Source organism: Sus scrofa, chromosome 1 (genome assembly GCF_000003025.6).
Source record: "Sus scrofa isolate TJ Tabasco breed Duroc chromosome 1, Sscrofa11.1, whole genome shotgun sequence".
Lineage (NCBI taxonomy): Eukaryota > Metazoa > Chordata > Mammalia > Artiodactyla > Suidae > Sus > Sus scrofa.
In genome coordinates, this window is record NC_010443.5 from 193843323 (window position 1) to 193865124 (window position 21802).

Here is a 21802-nt window from a genome sequence, read left to right on the forward strand (position 1 = left end):
GCAGAAAGGTTCTTGCTAGGCAAGTGCCCCAAGTCTGCAGGGGGACCTCATTCTGGACTCATGGCTGGAACAGGCTCCCCTGGATATTCTCACACCCACACTGCCAGCCTCTGCTCCTGCCAGAAATCACAGCAGCCTCCTCATACAGTGTCCCTGCAGCCCCCTCTACCAAGGAAGCTTAGCATTGGGCTTTAACTAGCAATGTTTTAATTCCATGACAACTCCATTCTCAGAGAATGTATATTGGAGAGTACATTCAAAAGTGAGAGGGGATACATTGATCATTGACACAAATACTTTGGCCTGTCTATTCCTTATGTTGTTGTTGTTGGCTGCTCCTATGGCATGAAGGAGTTCTTAGACCAGGGATCAAACCCAAGCTACCACAGTTATCCAAGCCACAGCAGTGACAAAGCTGAGTCCTTAACCAGTAGGCAGTGAGGGAAGTCCCCTATTCCTTTTTTATTACTGGAGATTCATAGCATATCTGAATATCTGTTAATGCTAGTCTTGCTCATTGATCTGCTCTTTCAGGGTTTTCCTGGTTATTTTTGCTTATTTTTCCTTAAGAACAATCTAGTTCCAGAAAAAAAATTTGCATTTTTACTTAAACTTGTGTTTTTCAATTTTTGAAAGTATTTTCCACGGTAAAAAAAAAAAAAAAAAAGAAAAATGCTTGTGACTAACAACAAATGGAGGAAGAAAGTGAATGAAGTAGAAAATGGGATGTTCCATGCCTCACATTCCCACCCCTCTGAGGTTAATATTTTCATGCCTATTTTTCATACAAATGTGTGCTATGTGTTATGTGTGTTTAATTAAAATATGCCAGCCTTTTTAATAGTTGCGCTTGTACTTGTAACTTAGAAATGTCTTCTTTTTTCTTTACAGCCATACCTTTCCATGACTCTTTGAGAAAATTATAATGTCCCTTTGTGCCTCTTCTCACAAGGAGTTCTCCTAGCTGTGACCTATTCAAGACAATGGATATCAAAAACTCACCATCTAACCTTAACTCTCCTGTCTCCTACAACTGCAGTCAATCTGTCCTGCCCCTGGAGCCAGGCCCCATATATATCCCTTCCTCCTATGTAGAAAGCTGCCATGAATATTCAGCCATGACATTTTATAGCCCTGCTGTGGTGAATTACAGTATTTCCAGTAACTCCGAAGTTGGGCCTGGTCGACAGGCCACAAGCCCCAATGTGTTGTGGCCAACTCCTGGACACCTCTCTCCTTTAGCCATCCATTGCCAGCCGTCACTTCTGTATGCAGAACCTCAAAAGAGTCCTTGGTGTGACACAAGATCACTAGAACACACCTTACCTGTGAACAGGTAAATCCAGTCTTCTGAATTGTAGTTCATGGGCATTACTCAAATCACCCTTCAACTTAGAAGAAATGTGTTATACAGGGTCTTTATTGTCACGTAGATCACACAGAGTACCTAAGACACCTGATAATTCCAACTTGTAGAATTTTGAATTCTAGAATGTCTATCCTGATGTTCTACTCCTTGTTTAAAAATTGACCTTAAGCTTTTTTTTTTTTCCCTTTCTTTCTTTTTTGTCATTTTAGGGCCGCATCTGAGGCACATGGAGGTTCCCAGGCTGGGAGTTGAATCAGAACTGTAGCCACTGGCCTCCACCACAGCCACAGCAATGCCAGATCCAAGCCACATCTGCAACCTACACCACAGCTCGTGGCAACACTGGATCCTTAACCCACTGATTGAGGCCAGGGATTGAACCTGAGTCCTAATGGATGTTAGTCAGATTCATTTCCCCTGAAATGAATGAGCCACGATGGGAACTCCTAAAAATTGACCTTTAGAGATCTGTATTGTGGGGGGAACTCACTATCGTGACTATGGTCTTTAGAAAACAAAGGTTTAACTTAAATCACTTTCTTCTTGATGAAGTGATTTGGGTTTGAAAAGGAAATTTTTACTTTCAAGTTAGATTCTTATTTGCAGTGAAATTACAGTTTAGTGTTCATGACAAATTGTGTCCAAGATAAAGGTAACTGTCAGTATTTTAACTTAAATACTAGACATGTGAATCCTGAAAAGACAGACAAAAATTGGGATGAGCTTTTCAACAATGAAGTAAAATAATATTTTATAAAGATTGACAGGAAACTATTTAAATGTGGACTTTAGTTGAAATTTCTTAAAATCTAAGTGTTAGGTAACATGATGGATTATTTCCATTCAATTTGTAATATTTTAAATGATAATTATGGCTATGGAAGGCAGGGTAGAATAGGGAGAAACATGAGGGGGAAATAAATTTCCAAAACAACCAATGTATAAAATTGACGTTGAAATTTATTATTTCAAGTGTGTGATAAAACTTCAAGAAAGCCATATTACGCAGTAATTTTATTTTTCTATTAAGAAGCTTCTGTTTGTTCGTAAAAGAGAATATGAAAATTGCAGATGACTTTTAAAAAATAGTCTTTTCTCATTCAGCCTTTTTTTTTTTTTTAAAGCACTGCACCCACAGCATGTGGAAGTTCCCAGGCATACAGTCTCTGCCACAGCCACAGCAACAGGGGATCCGAGCCACATCTGTGATGTATATCACAGCTCACAGCAATGCTGGATCCTTAACCCACTGAATGAGGCCAGGGATCTAACATGTATCTTCATAGATACTAATCCGTTTCTTAACCTGCTGAGCCACATTGGGAACTCCTCTCGTGCAGCCCTTAAGGGAAGAAATATTTTGTTTCTGAGCACGAGGTCTAATGAGAGTGCTGCTAATATTTGGGTACACCAAACCACAATATAATTACCTTCATTTATAAATCATTCTCACCTCTACCATTTCCTTTCCAAAAGAAACATGCCCTAGCAAAATTAGAAACTAGCCAAGTGTGTTTTTGGTGCCTGCCAGTGCTCCCTGGTTGGGCTCTTCCTTCCTTATGGAAGCCCTGGCCCCGCCCTCCATCCAGCATTGAACATCTTCAAAGCCTTCTCAAATGACAGGCACATGTTTACTCTCTCCCCCTTTCTTCTCTCTTCTCCTTTCTCTCTCCCCTTTCCTTCTCCACACTCTCCTCACCCAGATTCAATCTGGTCACTTATTCCACTCAAGATGTACATGCTGATGGCTGCAGTTGGCCATCCTTAGTTACCAGTGCTCGTCAGCATTGTATGGTTGGAATAAACCCGCCTAACCACATGGAGACGTCAGTCATCCCAACAGTGTGACTCTTCGTAGATCTGATATCAGTACCAAAGGTTTTGCTTGATCGGATTTCTTGGAATATATTTATCGTGAACTCTTGAAGGAAAATAGATAAATTTGGCAATGTTTCTGCTTTTTTTTTTTTTTTCTAGAAAGTCCCTGTTTTTCCATTAATGCTCTTTTACAATGAATGTTTTCTTTGCCCCCAGAGAGACATTGAAAAGGAAGGCTAGTGGGAGCAGTTGTGCCAGCCCTGTTACCAGTCCAAGTTCAAAGAGGGATGCCCACTTCTGTGCTGTCTGCAGTGATTATGCGTCAGGATATCACTATGGAGTCTGGTCATGTGAAGGATGTAAGGCCTTTTTTAAAAGAAGCATTCAAGGTACAAGAGTATTTTTACCTGTTTCTTTAATTTTCCACTTTTGATTTTAAACAAATTCGCAGGTGACCTAGCAGAAATTTCACCATTGGCCTGCTTGGTAGACAAAGTACTTGATAAGCAGTTCAGAGGAGTGTGTGTTATTGGGGGGTGGGGGGTGGAGGGTGGGGTGGATTGTTTGCAGATCTCTATCCCAGAACCCCAGTGAGTCTCTACGAGTTCTCTGGTGGCCCAGTAGTTAAGGATATGACCTTGTTGCTGCTGTGGCTCTGGTCACTGCTGTGGCGTGGGTTCAATCCCTGCCCCGGGAACCTCTGCATGTGGAGCGTGGCCCCCTGAAAAAAGAACCCAAATGGGTCCTCCCCCACCTTCTTGGGAGAAGATATCTACTTACAACCCTTGTGAAGATATAGCTTGGGAGAAAATTCTGTGCTTGTTAGGAAGTGCAGATTGTTTCTTCCTTTAACTTATGTTTAATATCTGGCGTACCTAACAATCAGGACGGTGGACTGACTCCTGGGGAAGAGAGAATAAATACATTTTATGGAATAGTCAGAAATCAATAGTTTAACTCCACTGGTCTTTGAGAATTGATCTAGAGGCAGGTCTTGACCTAAACTAATGGGACCACCTTCATGACCTCATTTTCTCTTCTTGGTTTAGACAATTCCCCTACCCTTCTCCAGATTTCTACTGGGCTGAGTTTTTGTTTGTTTCTTTTTAGTCACCTTTTGAATCAGTTTCAAATTGTGCACACCTGGTTTCAAGGCCAGCCAGCTCCTCACCTGTCCTTGCCACTCTCGCTCCCTTGTCAGCCCTGATTTGCTGAAGTCACTTTTTTGCTGGAATATCTTGAATTTGCAGACCGTCATCAGTCTCTGCCCCTTAAACCACCCCGCCCCCGGTAGTGCTCCTCCCAGGCACTGTCCTAAGTCCATCTGGTAGCTCCCTTCCCTTTTCTGCCAAAGCCCCAGTGCCTTGTTCTTATCTGGTTAAGGAAAGAAACTTTATAGCAATTCATAGTGTCCAGATGGTGAACAGCAATTTACTGAGTTAATTCACCCAATGATAACTCTAGATTAAGATAACACATTACCTCAAGCAGAAAAACTGATTGAATGCAGAGGGTGGTGGGGAGGAGAATGTTAGTAGATCAAGAGTCACCTTTCTATGAAGCTCCTGAAATTCACCCTGTAGAGATGACCACCTCTTTGTCTTGGATCCTTCCCTTAGTAGCTCTGTGATTTTTCTTCCCTCTCCTGTGACGTGGACATACTCACAGAGTTGTTCTAAAAATGAAATGACATTGGTTATATGAAAATACGATTATAAACATCCTGCAAATTCAAGATATTCCATTTTTTCTTCTAACTCATCTGTTTGCAGATATCAACGCCTTTCTTCCTTGTATTTCTCTTCTAATTCTACTCTCATTTAAAAATCTTTACAGTTAGGTGGCTAAGGGCCCTCTGCCATTTCCAAACTTACTTTCTTATCAAAAGAAAAAAGAACACAGATAAAGGAAGCTGATCTTATAAAATGTTATCCAAACATAAATCCAGCTGTTTGCTTATTTTGCTTTTACACACATAGAGTGCTTAAACAGTCTACATCTAAAACAGTGTTTGAAAAAATTTTATTTATGATAGTTCTACTAGTAGATTATAATGCCAGGTCCAGTTTACTGTGCTATATGATAAGAATGATTCAGATTTTCTGGAATTCAGAACCAAACTCTTGATATGATGACAATTCTCTATCTTGTTGAGGTTCTAGAATTAAATATCTTGAGGAAATTTTGACCCAAGACAACTAACTACATTCTTAAAAAAGAGATGCTTCTTGTTTTCTTTTGGGGAAAAATCTATCTGCAGGACATAGTTTTCATTATATTTCATAAACCCTGAGGCTGTAGCTAATAACAATGAAAAGAAGTTTCCCCTGCTCAGCACACATCATTCCTTCTTCTGCATCAGCAGAGGAATTGTTGGAGGAAGAGAAAAGGAATGCCATGTCCTAAAATGGCAAATGGCAAAGAGTTAAGTGCTCTTGCAGTTGCTTAATGCCTGAAGGATTATTTCTTTGGACTATTCATATTTTTGGTGCCCTCCAGTATAAATGTGTTGCAATAACTAAAAATGGCCACTCAGTTTTCTTGGTATATGGAATTAAATAAGAATCAAATATATTTTCTTAAATTGTCAATTTTACCCACATTGGTGTATTGAATAAATCCATTTTCATTGATTTTTTTTAAAGTATGGGAGTTTAGTTTCTTTTAGATATAATTTACCTACAGTAACATTTCCCTATTTTAGTTTCATAGTTTTATGAATTTTGGAAATGCACATGGTCATGTAACTACCATCATAATTAAGATATGGAACATCACCACAATATCCAAATGTTCCTTCATGCCCATTACAGCCACTTACACCCCCAGTTCCCAGGACCTCCTGACCCTTGATCTGTTTTCTGTCCCTAAAGGTTTGCCTTTTCTAGAATGTCATATAACTGAATCATAAAGTATGTAACCAGTTGTATATGGTTTCTTTCTTTTTAAATTTTTATTACAGTTGATTTACAATGTTCTGTCAGTTTCTGCTGTATAGCAGAGTGACCCAGTTATACATGTATATACATTCTTTTTCTCATAATATCTTTCATCATGTGTGGAACATGATGGGCGCAAGTGATTAGATATAGTTCCCAGTGCTATACAACAGAACCTCTGCTCATCCACTCCAAATGCAATAGTTTGTATCTACTAACCCCACACTCCCCGTTTCTTTTGATTGCCATGATGCTTTTAAGATTTATCTGTGCTGTTGAATGTATTAGTAGTTCCTTTTTGTTACTAATATTCCAGTAGATATCCCAATTTGTGTATTTGTGCATTCAAGTTGTTTCTAGTTTTGTGCTATTTTGAATAAAACTACTATGCACATTTAGGCATATCTCTCTGTGTAAACATATATTTTTGTTTCTTTTGGATAAATACATATGAGTAAAATTGCTAATTTATGACAAGCTTATGTATATTTAGCTTTATTAAAAAACTAACAAACTGTTTTCCAAAGTTGTTGAACCATTTTGTATTCTCAACAGCAAGGCATGAGGATTCCAGTTGCTCCACATCCTTATCAAAACTTGATATTTTAAGTTTACTTTTTTGCTTTTTAGGGCCTCACCTGTGCCATATGGAGGTTCCCAGGCTAGGGGTCAAATCAGAACCGCAGCTTCCAGCCACAGCAATGTGGGATCTGAGCCACGTCTGCAACCTGCATCACAGCTCATGGCAATGCTGGATCCTTAGCCCACTGAGCAAGGCCAGGGATCAAACTCGCATCCTCATGGGTACTAGTCAGATTCGTTTCCAATGCACCACAACAGGAACTCCCATATTTTCTGTCTTAGATTTTAGCCATTCTGTTGGGTATGTAGTTCTATCTCACTGTGGTTTTATTTTGCATTTTCCTGATGACTGATGATTTTGAACATCTTAAGTTCATTCATCTTTGCTATTTATACGATATATATTAAGTATGTGTATATACTTGTGTTTAATCTGACTGTTCTTTTGATCTATCTCTTCATTCTCATATAACTACCACATTATTTTAATGACTTTAGTTTTATAAAGGATTTTAATACATGCCAGCATAAATACCTCCTTTTTTTTTTTTTTTTTTTTAGGGCCGCACCTTGGCATATGGAGTTCCCAGGCTTTGGGTCAAGTAAGAGATGTAGCTGCCGGCCTACACCACAGCCAAGCAACATAGGACTCGAGCCGCCTCTGTGACCTACACCACAGCTCACAGCAACGTTAGATCCTTAACCCACTGAGTGAGGCCAGGGATCAAACCCACATCCTCATGGATACTAGTCAGATTTGTTACTGCTAAGCCACGTTGGGAACTCCAAATACTTCCTATTTTTAAAATGTCCTGGCTATTTTTTCATGTTTATTTGTCCACAGGAACTTTAGGATAATTTGATTAAGTAGCTTCCCATCCTTACCGATCAGAAGAGTGGATATTTTATTAAACCTATGAATTTTTTGGGAAGGAATCACTTTATAATAGTTTTCACATCAAAATACGCGTTGTCTCCATTATTTAAGGTCTTTTACATCTCTTTTAAAGTTTTATTTTTTTTTGATATGTATTTGGCTCATTTCTCCATGGTATTTACATAAAATTCATACTTTTGGCTATTTAATTTATATGTGTATATAATAGTAATATGACTGCTATATTCTACTGTGCACTTTCATTGGTATTTATAATAACCTTTTATCATTTTACTCTGAAAGTTAAAATCTATTTGACTACTCCTTAAGAATCTTCAACTCTTCGTTTAAGATAGTAAACTTTATTTTTAAAAAATTTTTTCTATCATAGTTGAATTACAATATTCTGTCAATAGGCTAAACTTTTTTTTTTTTTTTTTTTTTTTTGTCTTTTTGCTATTTCTTGGGCCGCTCCCACGGCATATGGAGGTTCCCAGGCTAGGGGTCCAATCGGAGCTGTAGCCACCGGCCTACGCCAGAGCCACAGCACCGCGGGATCCGAGCCGCATCTGCAACCTACACCACAGCTCACGGCAACGCCGGATGGTTAACCCACCGAGCAAGGGCAGGGACCGAACCCGCAACCTCATGGTTCCTAGCCGGATTCGTTAACCACTGTGCCACGACGGGAACTCCAATAGGCTAAACTTTAAATGGAAAGCTCTAGCTATAGACCGTGTAAAAGAGTCTTAGCTTGGAGACATATGTTCCATTACTTTGGACTTATTTTATTTTGAACTCAAGAAGGATGTCCTGAGGGAACAAAACACAGGGTAGATGCCTGTTCCTTTTTTTTTTTTTTTTTTTTTTTTTTTGTCTTTTTGCCTTTTCTAGGGCTGTTCCAATGGCATATGGAGGTTCCCAGGCTAGGGGTCTAATCAGAGCTGTAGCCACCGGCCTATGCCAGAGCACAGCAACGCAGGATCCAAGCCGCATCTGGGACCTACACCACAGCTCACACCAATGCGGATCGTTAACCCACTGAGCAAGGCCAGGGACTGAACCTGCAACCTCATGGTTCCTAGTCGGATTCATTAACCACTGCGCCACAACGGGAACTCCTAGATGCCTGTTCTTGAGGTAGAAGAGTGCCAGGAAGGGTATGGGTGATAAACATTGCTCTATTTTAAAAAATGAGGAAACTGGGAGGCTGAGCTGATACTAAACTCACATATTCTGATTTCATGTCCAGTGCTGTCTCTTTCCTTCATGCAGTTAGATATGAAAAATAATAGGTATTAAGAGAGACTCAATTTTTCACAGAGAGCAAAAATAACCTTTTATGGGAATTCTCTTGTGGCACAGCAACTTAAAGATCCGGCATTGTCACTGCAGCAGCTTGGGTTGCTGCCGTGGCGCAGGTTCAGTCCCAGGCCCAGGAACTTCCACATGCTGTGGTCATGACCAATAAATAAATAAATATATTTTTTAAAAATAATTTTTTATGTGTTGTATTTATAAAGCACATTTTCCTATGAAGTTTTCTATCTTAACCAAAAGAATTAGCTTCATATTTTGCTTTTCATTTGCTTTAGACCTTTCTCATAGTTCTGTTAGTGTGGAAGTAGCATGCTTCTCCCACTGTGGCATGGAACATGAAAACCATTTTAATACATGAGGTGGTTGGTGCAGTTCAAGGAGGACTTTTTTCTTTTTGCCAGAAGTGATGTGAATTATCATGACCTTGCATAAGACCTTTTCTAGGCTGTCTTATTGAGAATGTTCATATTGTGTTTTCTGACCCTTTTTTTTTTAAGTAAAATGGTCCTTTATAATAAACTCTAAGAGAAAAATAAAGGGGGAGAGAATTTTAAAATTTTAATTATGGCCCAGTCATGTCACTGTGTCTTTTTGAAGTGTTCTTTAAATGTGGTAACTTGGGGGGGAGGAGCTAATTTCAGAGCTTAAAATAATAACATTTGAAATATTGATAAATTGTAATTTATCTGTATTTTTATGTTTATTTGTATGAATTTATATTTGTGTGAAGTAGTTTATTGTTGGAGAAGCTAACAGAGTATTTTTTAAATGAGTTTCTAACTTACAGAAAATGTGCATATATATATATTTTTTTTTTCCTGAAATCATGAGTTGCCAACCTTATATCCCACCACCCCTAAATACTTTAACATGTTTTTCTGGTATGACCGCAACACAAGGGAAATTAGCACTGATGGATTTCTACCATCTAATGCTTAGACTCATTCAGTTGTCAATTTAAAATCACTCTTTGCATTTAGTTGTTAGGTCTTCAGCCTCCCTCTCTCTGTCTAGACCAGTCCTCAGTTAGCTGTTCCTTGGTTTTCACGATCTTGACACTTTGGAATCATGTAGGCTGTTATTTTGCAAAATGCCTCTCCCTCACTTTGGGTTTGTGTGATTGGTCCCTCATCAGTAGATTCAGCTTCCACGTCATTGGCAGGAATATCACAGAAATGATGCTGTGTTCTTCTGACTGGCTCCTTTCATGTAGTGCCTGATTTCACTTTGTCCCATTACTGGTGATGTTTGCTTTGATTCCACTTTGCTACTTTCCTGGCTGCTGGTATGCCTAATCCCAGGCTCTTTCAGGGGATAAAGTTAGGACATACACTTATTCCATTGTGTGTGTGTGTGTGTGTGTGTGTGTGTGTGTGTGTGTGTGTTTGCGTTTGGATGTCCAAATTATCCCAGATTTGGCCAATAGATTTTCCTTAAATTCTTTGGGCATTTATTTACTTCCTGGCATAAGATGTTTCAGGCTTATCTTTACTTTTCCTGCCCCTTTGGGATAAGCTAGAATAAGGTGTTTTTCCAAAGTCCCATGTTTCTTACAGTGGAGAATAATGTTTATAAACCAAGATCTGAGTGAGTGTTACTCTCAAAATATCTCTGCTTCCAGTCTCTCTCAGAGGATAGAGTATTTATATTAGTATTCATATGTATAAAGGATATGTAAGATATATAAAATTCGATATTTATATTCAATTTAGAGAATAATTATAGAGCAGTCTTCCATGTGACTAGTGCTCAGTGAAATAGGATATCTCTGGTATCTCTCTGGGTGGTCCTTTCAATTACAGCACCTTTTCCCCTACAAACAGGGCAGTTCCAACCTCTCCTTCCTTGCCATGTTTTTACCACTTTAAACTATATTGTAGGGATATACTTATTTTTTCTGTTTTTGAATTTTGTATAAATGGAATCCTCTCCTTTATGTTCTTTTGTGACTTCTTTTATGAGTTGCTCATTTATCATTGAGAATCATCCATTTCCCACATTGAAATTCTGGGCCATTAAATATTTTATTGTAAGATGTTCAGACCCTATTGTTAATAGGAAGACTCAGTTAAGAAATAAAGGTACCGGAGTTCCTGTCGTGGCGCAGTGGTTAATGAATCCGACTAGGAACCATGAGGTTGCCTGCTCAGTGGGTTAACGATCCGGCGTTACCATGAGCTGTGGTGTAGGTTGCAGATATGGCTCGGATCCCGTGTTGCTGTGGCTCTGGTGTGGGCTGGTGGCTATAGCTCCGATTGGACCCCTAGCCTGGGAACCTCCATATGCCGTGGGAGTGGCCCTAGAAAAGGCAAAAAAAAAAAAAAAGGGAAATAAAGGTACCGAAATACCCTATTCACGTTCACTCTTGATCTATTTTATTATAATTTCTGTTCCCTTAATTTCTCAGGTCTCTGAGCTGTCTTCATCCTCCTACTGATGCCCAATCCAGGCAGCCTCCTCTTTGGTTTGCATAGCTACAGTGGGTTCTTGCCTGGTCTCCCAGCCTCCCTCAGTTTTTCTGCTTCTAATCTGTTGTCCATGTAGCATCTGAAATAATGCTTTTTGAAGTGGAGATTTTCTTATCTCTCCTTTACATGAAAGATTTAAAAGAAGTATCATTATCCTAGTCAGAGATTGCCATACAACTGTTTAGGTTGTAGTTTACTGTAGTGAGCATTAGTTTTTTTAGTTATGGTCTATGAGTTGTTTAGGGTGGCTCTATTTCTAAGGCCTGGCTCTGTGGGCTTTGGGTTGAGCTCTTATCTGCACGTGTCCACATTCTCCTTGGACCAGTGGCTACCCTGGGCCTTTTCTTCTCATGCATGCTCAAGAGGCCAAGTCAAACTCTTACTACCATTACCGTTAGCATGTCCCATGGCCAAGCCCAACATGAGTTGGTGGGAGGTATACTCTGCTTGGTTTAGGATACAGCAAGGTCAAAGTCTAACGGGGACAGTGAAGAATTAAGAACAATAATCTAATCCATCACAGTCATTTTCAAGTGGCAGTTCTTTCTGTCCTTAGTTTGCTGATTTCTACATTTTTCAAATTGACCTTTTTAGTTCTCTTATTTACCTATGAATTTTTATTACAATGCCCTGTTAAATCCCAAAGAAAACTGTATGTGAAAGAATACAAGCAGTCGAGGAGTTCCTGTTGTGGTGCAGTGGTTAATGAATCCAACTAGGAACCATAAGGTTGCAGGTTCAATCCCTGGCCTCGCTCAGTGCGTTAAGGATCTGGTGTTGCCGTGAGCTGTGGTGTAGGTTGCAGACACGGCTCGGATCCCTTGTTGCCGTGGCTCTGGCGTAGGCCAGTGGCTACATCTGCGATTAGACCCCTAGCCTGGGAATCTCCATATGCCACAGGAGCGGCCCTAGAAAAGGCAAAAAGACAAATAAATAAATAAATAAATAAATAAATAAGAATACAAGTAGTGGAAATGGGTAAACTGACACAGTATTTCTCTCGAGGAATTCTGGGACTTGGAGCAAATCAGTTTCAGCAAATCATGTCCAATTTTCCATGTCCAGAGAGGAACCACTTTTAAGTGTATCTCTTGAGAATTCTAATAACATGCAGAGAAAAACCTTGTTATTAAAAAAGGAGAATATTTAAATATTCTTAGGTTTCTTTTACTCACTCAGCACACTCATGAGGCCGAACGTGGTGTCCATGGACGTCCCCTGTCTCTCAGCTTGTACCATTAGCTGCAAGGTTGGCCAGGAAGACGTTTAATCAAAATAGGCTAACAACACATTTCCTTTTCTTTTTGCTCTGCTATAGGACATAATGATTATATTTGTCCAGCTACAAACCAGTGTACGATAGATAAGAACCGGCGTAAAAGCTGCCAGGCCTGCCGACTTCGAAAGTGCTATGAAGTCGGAATGGTGAAGTGTGGTGAGTGTTTCTTTCCCCTTTTGCTGTGTGTGAGACATGCTGGGGACATTTTGAGGACCCCCCTGGAGGTACGTCCCCTGGATGAGAGGAGACATGGGACTTGGTAGATATCATCAAGTGTTTGGATACTGCCCCATGGCAGGGGCCTTGATTTATTTCTGCAGCTGCAGAGGACAGAGCTGGGGTGAAAAGGAACAAGTTGCAGGAGGCAGATTTTGGCCCAACATAGGGAAGAAGTTTCTATAGTTCAAGTGGTCTGACATAGAAGAGGCTGCTGCATGAATTAGAGAACTCTTGGCCCAGAAGCCCTGAAACAGGCTCTGCCAGAGGCCTTGAAAAGTCTAAGGATGAAGTTCTGGTAAATGTTCACAGTTAAAGTGGTAACAAGAAAGTGGGTTGCTTGGGTGCCATGGGGAAGACTCATGCCAATCCCTGTATTAACTTTCTAGAAGTGCAAAAAAATACATAGGAGTCAGAAACATGGAAGAACTCTGGAAAGCACATAGAGATGGGTTTTGTTATAAGACAGTATGTAAGTGTGCATATATATGTGTAAGTACTTATACATATACATATACCTGAAAAATCAAAGGGGAATGAGGACATTAGTATAACAACTGATAATCATGCCTACACTCCACTCTCTCCACCTGGCCAACTCAATTCACCTGTCTGTACACACTTCCTTGTTCATATACACTCATATCAGCCCTGCCTGCACTTTTCTTATTCTTCCGGTAGCCAGTATTTTACGAGTGTTTAGTTGTAATTTCTCTCTTTGTAACTTTTTTTTTTTTTTTTTTTTTGGCTGCCACCATGACATGCAGAAGTTCCCGGGCCAGAACTTGAACCTGTGTCACAGCAGTAACCCGAGCCACAACAGTGACGATACTGGGTCCTTTGTCAGCTAAGCCACCAGGAAACTCCTCTTTGTAACTATTTGAAAAGTAAAAAAAAAAAAAAAAAAAATCTCTCTCCTCTCTCCCTGACAGTCTCTTGGTAGCTCTACCTCTCAAATATTCTCTGTCTCCTAACCTAGTACCGAATTACATTAGAAGTTCTGTTAATTTCATCTCAGTTTTCTGGCTCCTGAGAATCACTAATGTTCTCCATTTTCCCTGTGAAACATCTTGCAAGTGCCCATGACCTAAACACCACTTCAGTTAAATCTTCATCAGTAACCATTGGTCTTCTTCTCAAACCTGTTTGTCTCATTATAATTATTAACTCATATAATTTAATTAAAATTTATGCAAACATATGAAATATGAGTAGGAAAAGATGGTTCTTTGAAAGCTTTGAATACTATAAAGGACCGATAGCTATTGGGTTAAATACGGGTAAGATTGGGGGAAAGCATAAACCCAAAAAGAGTCTGAATTCAGATTGCTTTAGGAGTGCCTAAGTTCTTACTCTGTTTTAAAGTAGCTGAAACTGGAAATCCAGAGGCAAGGTATCATGGGTGTGATTTACACAGGAGACTAACTTGTGATTTAATTGGCAGAGGTGCTTAAAGAGAAATCCTTGGCCCTCTGACCAAAGATTGTAAATAAATATTTCATGTTTAAGTTAAACAATATATATTTTTTTGTCTTTTGTCCTTTTTAGGGCCACACCCCCGGCATATGGAGGTTCCCAGGCTAGGGGTCTAATTGGAGCTGTAGCCACCGGCCCACGCCAGAGCCACAGCAACACCAGATCTGAGTCACATCTGCGACCTACATCACAGCTCACGGCAATGCCAGACCCCTAACCCACTGAGCAAGGCCAGGAATTGAACCCGTAACCATGGTTCCTAGTCGGATTCGTTTCTGCTGCACCAAGATGGGAATTCCAAGTTAAACAATATTTTAAGTTATGTATTTTTTTTTAATGACTTCCAACTTAGTCTTGGGATAGAACGTGTTGAATATACCAGGGTCTGTTGGTGGCTGTGGCCCTTGCAGGTTCAGGATCAGGAGCAGCAGATACACTCTGCCCGTAGGGGGCACTGTATGTCGTGAGAAGAACATCACCCTTGGATCACTGTAGACTTGATCTCAGTTTGTCTCATCTCTTCTTGCTAATGTGACCGCCTAAACACCCTAAACTTTCTGATCCTCACTTATCTTTGAAACAGAGATATCTGCTTCACTGAGTTTTGTGAGGAATATGTATGAAAACATATATAAAGACCAAGCATAGGTCTGGCATTCAATTTTAGTTTTTCTTCCTTTCTCCCTCATTGAAAAACTCTTATAAGTTAGGAGTTTTGGTACAATACAGTTTGACAAAGCAGAGTTTAGAGATATAGATAAATTTTTCCTGGAAAAAGCCATTGAATTTGGCCAAAAAAGTTGCTAGGTAGAGTTAGCTAAGAAAAAGTATTATCTTTCAAGATTACGGGAGAAATGAAGTAGGTTGATTTGTAACCAGAAGGATATTATGGCCCTTTACTGACCATTGAAAAAGACCATATGGGGTGAAATTTCTTTACTATGCCTCCCTCCTTTTGCAGCACGAAATTCTTGTCCACCCTCCTGAAAAAACTTTCGATCGAGATTCTTTCCTCTGTCCAATCTTAGAAGATTAGGGATTCTCCCTGCATTCTGGATCCTCCTGGACAATTCCACTTCCCCCTTTTATTAAGAAATCCTCTCCCTTAGGTTATCACCTTTTTCTTCTCTATTTCCCATCTTGTCTCTTTAGCTGTTGTTTAAATGGTAAGAGGATACCCACCCAAACAGATTAACCTGAGGGATAAAGCTTTATTATAAGGGTGCACTGAAATGTAAATAGCCAGCAAAACAACCTGAATAGCTATATATTTGATCTACATCCCTGTGTTGGGACAATAACTCAGCATCTTTCAGATGCCACCTTTTAATCCACCTGTTGTACATACACTTGAAAGTGATTTGATGGGGAGGTGATGTAAAATAGTGGTTAAAGTCACCAGCTCCAGATTCAGACCTCTGATTGGATTTCCACCTGCTTCTGCTATTTTCTAGCCTTTCTACCTTGGGTGAGTTATTTGAGCTCTAGTACCTGGACCCTCTGTGTATGTTGGAAGTGGGAATAGTGCCTGCCCTCTAGGGCATTTGTGCGAATGGGGTCATCTATGTATGATACACAATGTCTGCCATATAGAAGCTTCCTGTAGATGTTAGCTGTCATTATCATCATTTACCATTGTTGTTGTCATCTTTGTCTCACTGGGGAACTTTGTAATATGGATCACTCCGATTTGGTAATTTCTCATTCAGCCTCACTCAGAGGCACACTGAGTGACTCTGCCTAGATTACAGCGTCAAAGCCATAACACTAGGGATGTCCTTGGTAGAAAAATGCAAGTCCTTTGTCAAGAACTTTATTTTACTCTATTTTTTTTCTGACTTCTCAATTTCATTTTATTCTAGTATATAGACTACAACCTTATTTACCAGTTAAAAATAGCTCTACCAATAGATTCTAGAGGCTCTATTTTATTGATCCTAACTAAGAACAGGATCTGGTGCATAGAACGTTGTTGGGGAAAGTTGGTCAAATAAATCTGAAGATAGGGCATCAAAACCTTTTGCTTTGTATGGAAACCTGTTTTGTAAACTCCTTACCCTCATGTACTCCACAAAAGAGAAATGTGTGATCAGAAAGATACTTTCAAAAAAAAAAGAAAGATACTTTCATAAGCCACACAGTGTGTCCCAATTTACTCTGGAGTTCTAATTGTTCTTTAATAATAATGATATAATTATAGTATATAATGTAAATAATAATAGACTCTGATTATTGGTAAAATGCATTTTGTTTTAGGCTTTTAATTCTTTGAAAAATTTTTGATTCAGTTATCCCTAGATGAATAGAGCCCATCCTTCTACAGCAGTTAGCCAGAGATAAGGGAAATTCAGATAAATTTTCCTGGGAAAAAATAAGTTTTCTCATGCCACCTAACTAATAATAACTAATAGGCATTCTGGTTTTAACACTTAGATTTATTTTAGGGAAACTTCATGTAGAAGTTATGCCCATGTTAATGACATCCTGACTTACGTCTTTTTTTGATTTTTGCTTTTTAGGGCTGCACTCACAGGATATGGAAGTTCCAAGGCTAAGGGTTGAATCGGAGCTCCAGCTGCCAGCCTACACCACAGCCACAGTGATGTAGGACCTAGTCCATGTCTGTGACCTACACCACAGCTCGTGGCAACGCCAGATCCTTAACCCACTGAGCAGGGCCAGGGATAGAACCTGAATCCTTATGGATACTAGTCGGGTTCTTAACCTGCTGAGCAATAATAGGAACTCCGTGACTTACATCTTTTTAAATTCCTCTTTAAATTTTCTCTTTAACTAATGGATATTTAGAAACATTTTGTGCTCAAATTTAAAGGGGCTCAGAAACTGTATTTTATTATTGATTTCTATTTTTAATTCTTATTGAAATAGAGTTGATTAAAAATGTTGCATTTGTTTCAGGTGTACAGTAAAGTGATTCAGTTATAAAAATATAAATATAAATATCTATATTCTTTTTCTTTTTTTTACATTGTCTTCCACTATAGGTTATGACAAGATATTGAGTAATTTCCTGGGCTACACAGTAGACCCTTGTTGTTTATTTTATATATGGTAATATATATGTATTAATCCCAAACTCCTAATTTATCCTTCCTACCCACTTTGCCTTTGATAACTGTAAATTTGTTTCTAGATCAGTGAGTCTATTTCTTTTTGTAAATAAGTTCATTTGTATCTTTTTTTTCAGATTACACATACAAGTGATATATACTATATTTGTCTTTCTCTGACATTTAATTTAGTATGATAATCTCTAGGTCCATCTATATTGCTGCAAATGGCATTATTTCATTCTTTTTATGGCTGAGTAATAGTTCCATTGTGTATATGTACCACATCTTCGTTATCCATTCATTCTGTTAATGGACATTCAGGTTGTCAACGTCCTGGCTATTGTTAGTCGTTCTGCAGTGAACATTGGGGTGCATGTATCTTTTTAAATCATGATTTTCTTCAGATATATGCCCATGAGTGAGATTGCAGGATCAAATGGTAGCTCTATTTTTAGTTTTTAAAGGAGACTCCATACTGTTCTCCATAATGGCTGTACCAATTTACATTCATACCAACAGTGTAGGAAGGTTCCTTTTTCTCCACACCTTCTCCAGCATTTACTGTTGGTAGATTTTTTGATGATAGCCATTCTAACTGGAGTGTGGGGATACCTCGTTTTAGTTTTGATTTGAATTTCTCTAATATTAATGATGTTGAACAACTTTTCACATGCCTGGTTACCACATGTATGTTCTGTTTGGAGAAATGTCTTTTTAAATCTCTCCATTTTTTTATTGGATGTTTGGTTTTTTGATACTGAGCTGTATGAGCTGTTGGTATATTTTGGAAATTAATCCCTTATCTTTCACATCATTGGCAATTATTTCTCCCATTCTATAGATATTATATTTTTTTCAGAGAACAAGTCTTTGCCTTCTTAGTATTTTACTCTTTTTGATGCAGTGATAAATGCAATTGTTTCCTTAATTTCTCTTTCTAGTATTTTGTTGTTAGCATATAGAAATGTAAGAGATTTCTGTTTGTTAATTTTGCATCCTCCAACTTTCCCAAATTCATTGATGAGCTCTAGTAGTTTTTTAATGGAGTTAGGATTCTCTAGGTATAGTATCATGTCATCTGCAAATAGTGATAGTTTTACTTCTTCCTTTCCAATTTGAGTTCCTTTCATTTCTTTTTCTTCTCTGATTTTTGTGGCTAGGACTTCCAAAAGTATGTTAAATAAAAGTGACAAGAGTGGGTATCTTTGTCTGGTTTTCTAATCTGAATGCTTTTAAGTTATTTTTCTTGCCTGTTGCATTGCCTTAACTCAAACCACTAGTTCACTGTTGAATGGAAATGGTGAAAAACTGACATTCCTCTCTTGTTATTGATCTTAGCGGAAATTTTTTCAGTCTTTCATGATTGAGTATGATGTTAGCTGTGGATTTGTCATCTATGGCCTTTATTATATTGAGGTAGGTTCCCTGTATTCACACTTTCTGGAGAGTTTTTATCATTAAAGGCTGTGGAATTTTATCAGTAGCTTTCTCTGTATCTATTAAAATGATAATATAGTTTTTATTCTTGAATTTGTTAATGTAGTGTATCACACTGATTGATTTGCATATATCAAAGAATCCTTGCATCCCTGGGATAAATCCCACTTGATCATGGTGTATGATCCTTTTGATGTATTGTTGGATTCAATTTTATAGTATCTTATTGATGTTGCTTACAGTTGTGTTCATCAGTGATATTGGCGTGTACTTTTCTTTTTTGGTGGTATCTGTCTGGTTATGGTGGCCTCATAGAATGAATTTGGAAATACTCCTTCATCTGCAATTGTTTTTTTTTTTTTTTCTTTTCTTTTTAGGGCCACACCTGTGGCATATGGAGTTTCCAGGGCTAGGGGTCAAATTGGAGCTGCAGCTGTTGGCCTTTGCCACAGCAGTGCTGAATCCAAGCTGCATCTGTGACCTGTGCTACAGCTTGCAGCAATGCTGGATCCTTAGTCCACTGAGTGAAGCCAGGGATCAAATCTGCATCCTTGTGGACACTCTGTCAGGTTGTTAATCTGCTGAGCCGCAACAGGAACTGCTGCATTGTTCACTCTTCTCTAAATGTAAGACAGATTTCACCTGTGAAGGCATCTGGTCCTGGACTTTTGTTTGTTGGAAGTTTAAAAAGAACAGGCTTAATTTCATTACTTGTAAAGATCTGTTCATATTTTCTATTTCTTGCTGGTTCAGTCTTTAAGGTTGTAACTTTGGAGGTTGTTCCTTTCTAAGAATTTGTCTATTTCTTCTGGGTTGTCCATTTTAATGGTGTATAGTTGCTTATAATAGTTTCATGATTCTCTGTATGTCTGTGGCGTTTGTTGTCATTTCTCCTTTTTTCTTTCTAGTTTTATTGATTTTTTCCTTAATAAGTCTTGCCAAAGGTTTATCAGTTTTCTTATCTCTCCTTTTTTGTCTTGATAAGTCTTTCTAAAGGATTATCTTTCTAAAGGATTATCAGTTTTCTTTATCTTTTCAAAGAATCAGCCAATATCATTAATATTGTTTTTTAGTCTCTAATTCATGTATTTCCACTTTGATTTTTATGATCGCTTACCTTCTGCTAATTTGGGGTTGTGTTTCTTCTACTTTTCTCTCCTGCTTTAAGTATAAGTTTAGGTTGTTTATTTGAGAATTTTTTTTATTTCCTCACATAAGCTTGTATCACTATTAACTTCACTTTTGCCATGGATGGGTTTAAGATGGCAGAATAAAAGGACTGGAGCTCAACTTTTCTCCTAAAAACAACAAAATTTACAACTAAATGCTGAGAAATCTTCAAATGGACCAGAAACTTTCAAAAAGATATCCTACTCCAGAAGACAAAGAGGAAGCCCATCAAGAGGTAGGAGGGGCAATTACATGATGTAGCAACCCCATACCTCCCAGGTGGGAAGCCCCACAGACTGGAAAGTAACTATCAAAGAGACTCACCTACAGGAGTGAGAGTTCTGAGCCCCACATAAAACTCCCACGTGTGGGGATCTGGCACTGGGAGAAAGAGCCCCCAAGCATCTGGCATTGAAGGCCAGTGGCTTGTGCGCAGGAGCTCCACAGGACTGGGGGAAATGGGACCCCATTCTTAAAAGGTGCACACAGACTTTCACATGCACTGGGTCCCAGGGCAAAGCAAAGTCTCCATAGGAAGCTGTGTCAAACTTGACTGCAGTTCTAGGAGGACACCATGGGAGAACAGGGGTGAATGTGGTTTGTCGTGGGGAAAAGATATTGGAAGCAAAACTCTGGGGAATATTCAGCAGCTGTGCCTTTCTCTGGAGGTGGCCATTTTTGGCCACCAGGGAAAACAATCCAGGTGGGATCACAGCCCCAACCTGAAGTAAACAAGCTGCCTAAAGACACCCCAGGCACAGAGCCACCTCTAATCTCATCCAGACACAAAACCCCACCCACCAAAGGGGTAGGAATCAGCTCCACCTACCAGTGGGCAGGTATCACTTACTCTCATCAGGAAGCCTACAGCAAGCCCCCATACCAACTTCAGCCACAAGCGGTAAGACACCAGAAGAGAGGCTACAACTCTATTATCTGTAAAAAGGTCACCACACCAAAAGCCTATAAAAATGAAAAGACAGAGACTATAACTCCGATGAGGGAGAAAGAAAAAAAAACCCAGAAAATCAGCTAAGCAATGAGGAGATTCTCAGCCTCCAGGAAAAAGACTTTAGACTGTTGATGCTGAAGATGATGCAAGACATTAGAAATAAACTGGAGGCAAAGATGGATAATTTACAGGAAACACTGAGCAAAGAGAAACAAGATATAAAACTTTAAAAAGTAGAAATGCAAAAACAATAACTGAAATAAAAAATTCACTAGAAGCAGCCAACAGCAGAATACAGGAGGCAGAAGAATGAATAAACATGGTGGAAGACAGACCAGTGGAAATTACGGATGTGGAACAGAAAAGAGAGAAAAGATTGAAAACAAATGAAGAGAGTCTCAGAGAACTGTGGGACAACGTTACACTTACCAACATCCGTATTATAGGGGTGCCAGAAGGAGAAGAGAGAGAGAAGGGGACAGAAAAAATATTCAGAGTTAATAGCTGAAAACTTCCTTAACATGGGAAAGGAACCACTCACTCAAATCCAGGAAGTGCAAAGAGTACCATATAAAATAAACCCAAGGAGGAACACCCTGAGACACATATTTATCAAAGTGACCAAAATTAAAGACAAGGAGAAAATAATGAAAGCAGCTAGGGGAAAGAAATAAAAAACATACAAGGGAACCCCAAAAAGGTTACTGGCAGATTTTTCATCAGAAACTCTGCAGGCCAGAAGGGAGTGGCATGATATACTTAACATGATGAAAGGAAAAAACCTCCAGCCAAGATTACTTTACCCAGCAAGGCTCTCCTTCAGAT

General features: G+C 39.0%; 1 protein-coding gene across 4 annotated transcripts in view; it reads left to right on the forward strand.

Annotated features, from left to right (window-relative positions):
* The window catches only part of ESR2 (estrogen receptor 2), an 83665-nt gene that overhangs the window by 19657 nt on the left and 42206 nt on the right, over positions 1-21802 (forward strand). For 3 of the 4 annotated variants that reach the window (XM_021081294.1, XM_021081350.1, XM_021081392.1), the window contains 3 exons: positions 892-1336; positions 3404-3576; positions 12692-12808. In XM_021081294.1, coding sequence (XP_020936953.1) covers positions 984-1336; positions 3404-3576; positions 12692-12808 — 643 coding nt within the window. In that variant the 5' untranslated portion in view covers positions 892-983. 4 annotated transcript variants of the gene reach the window in all.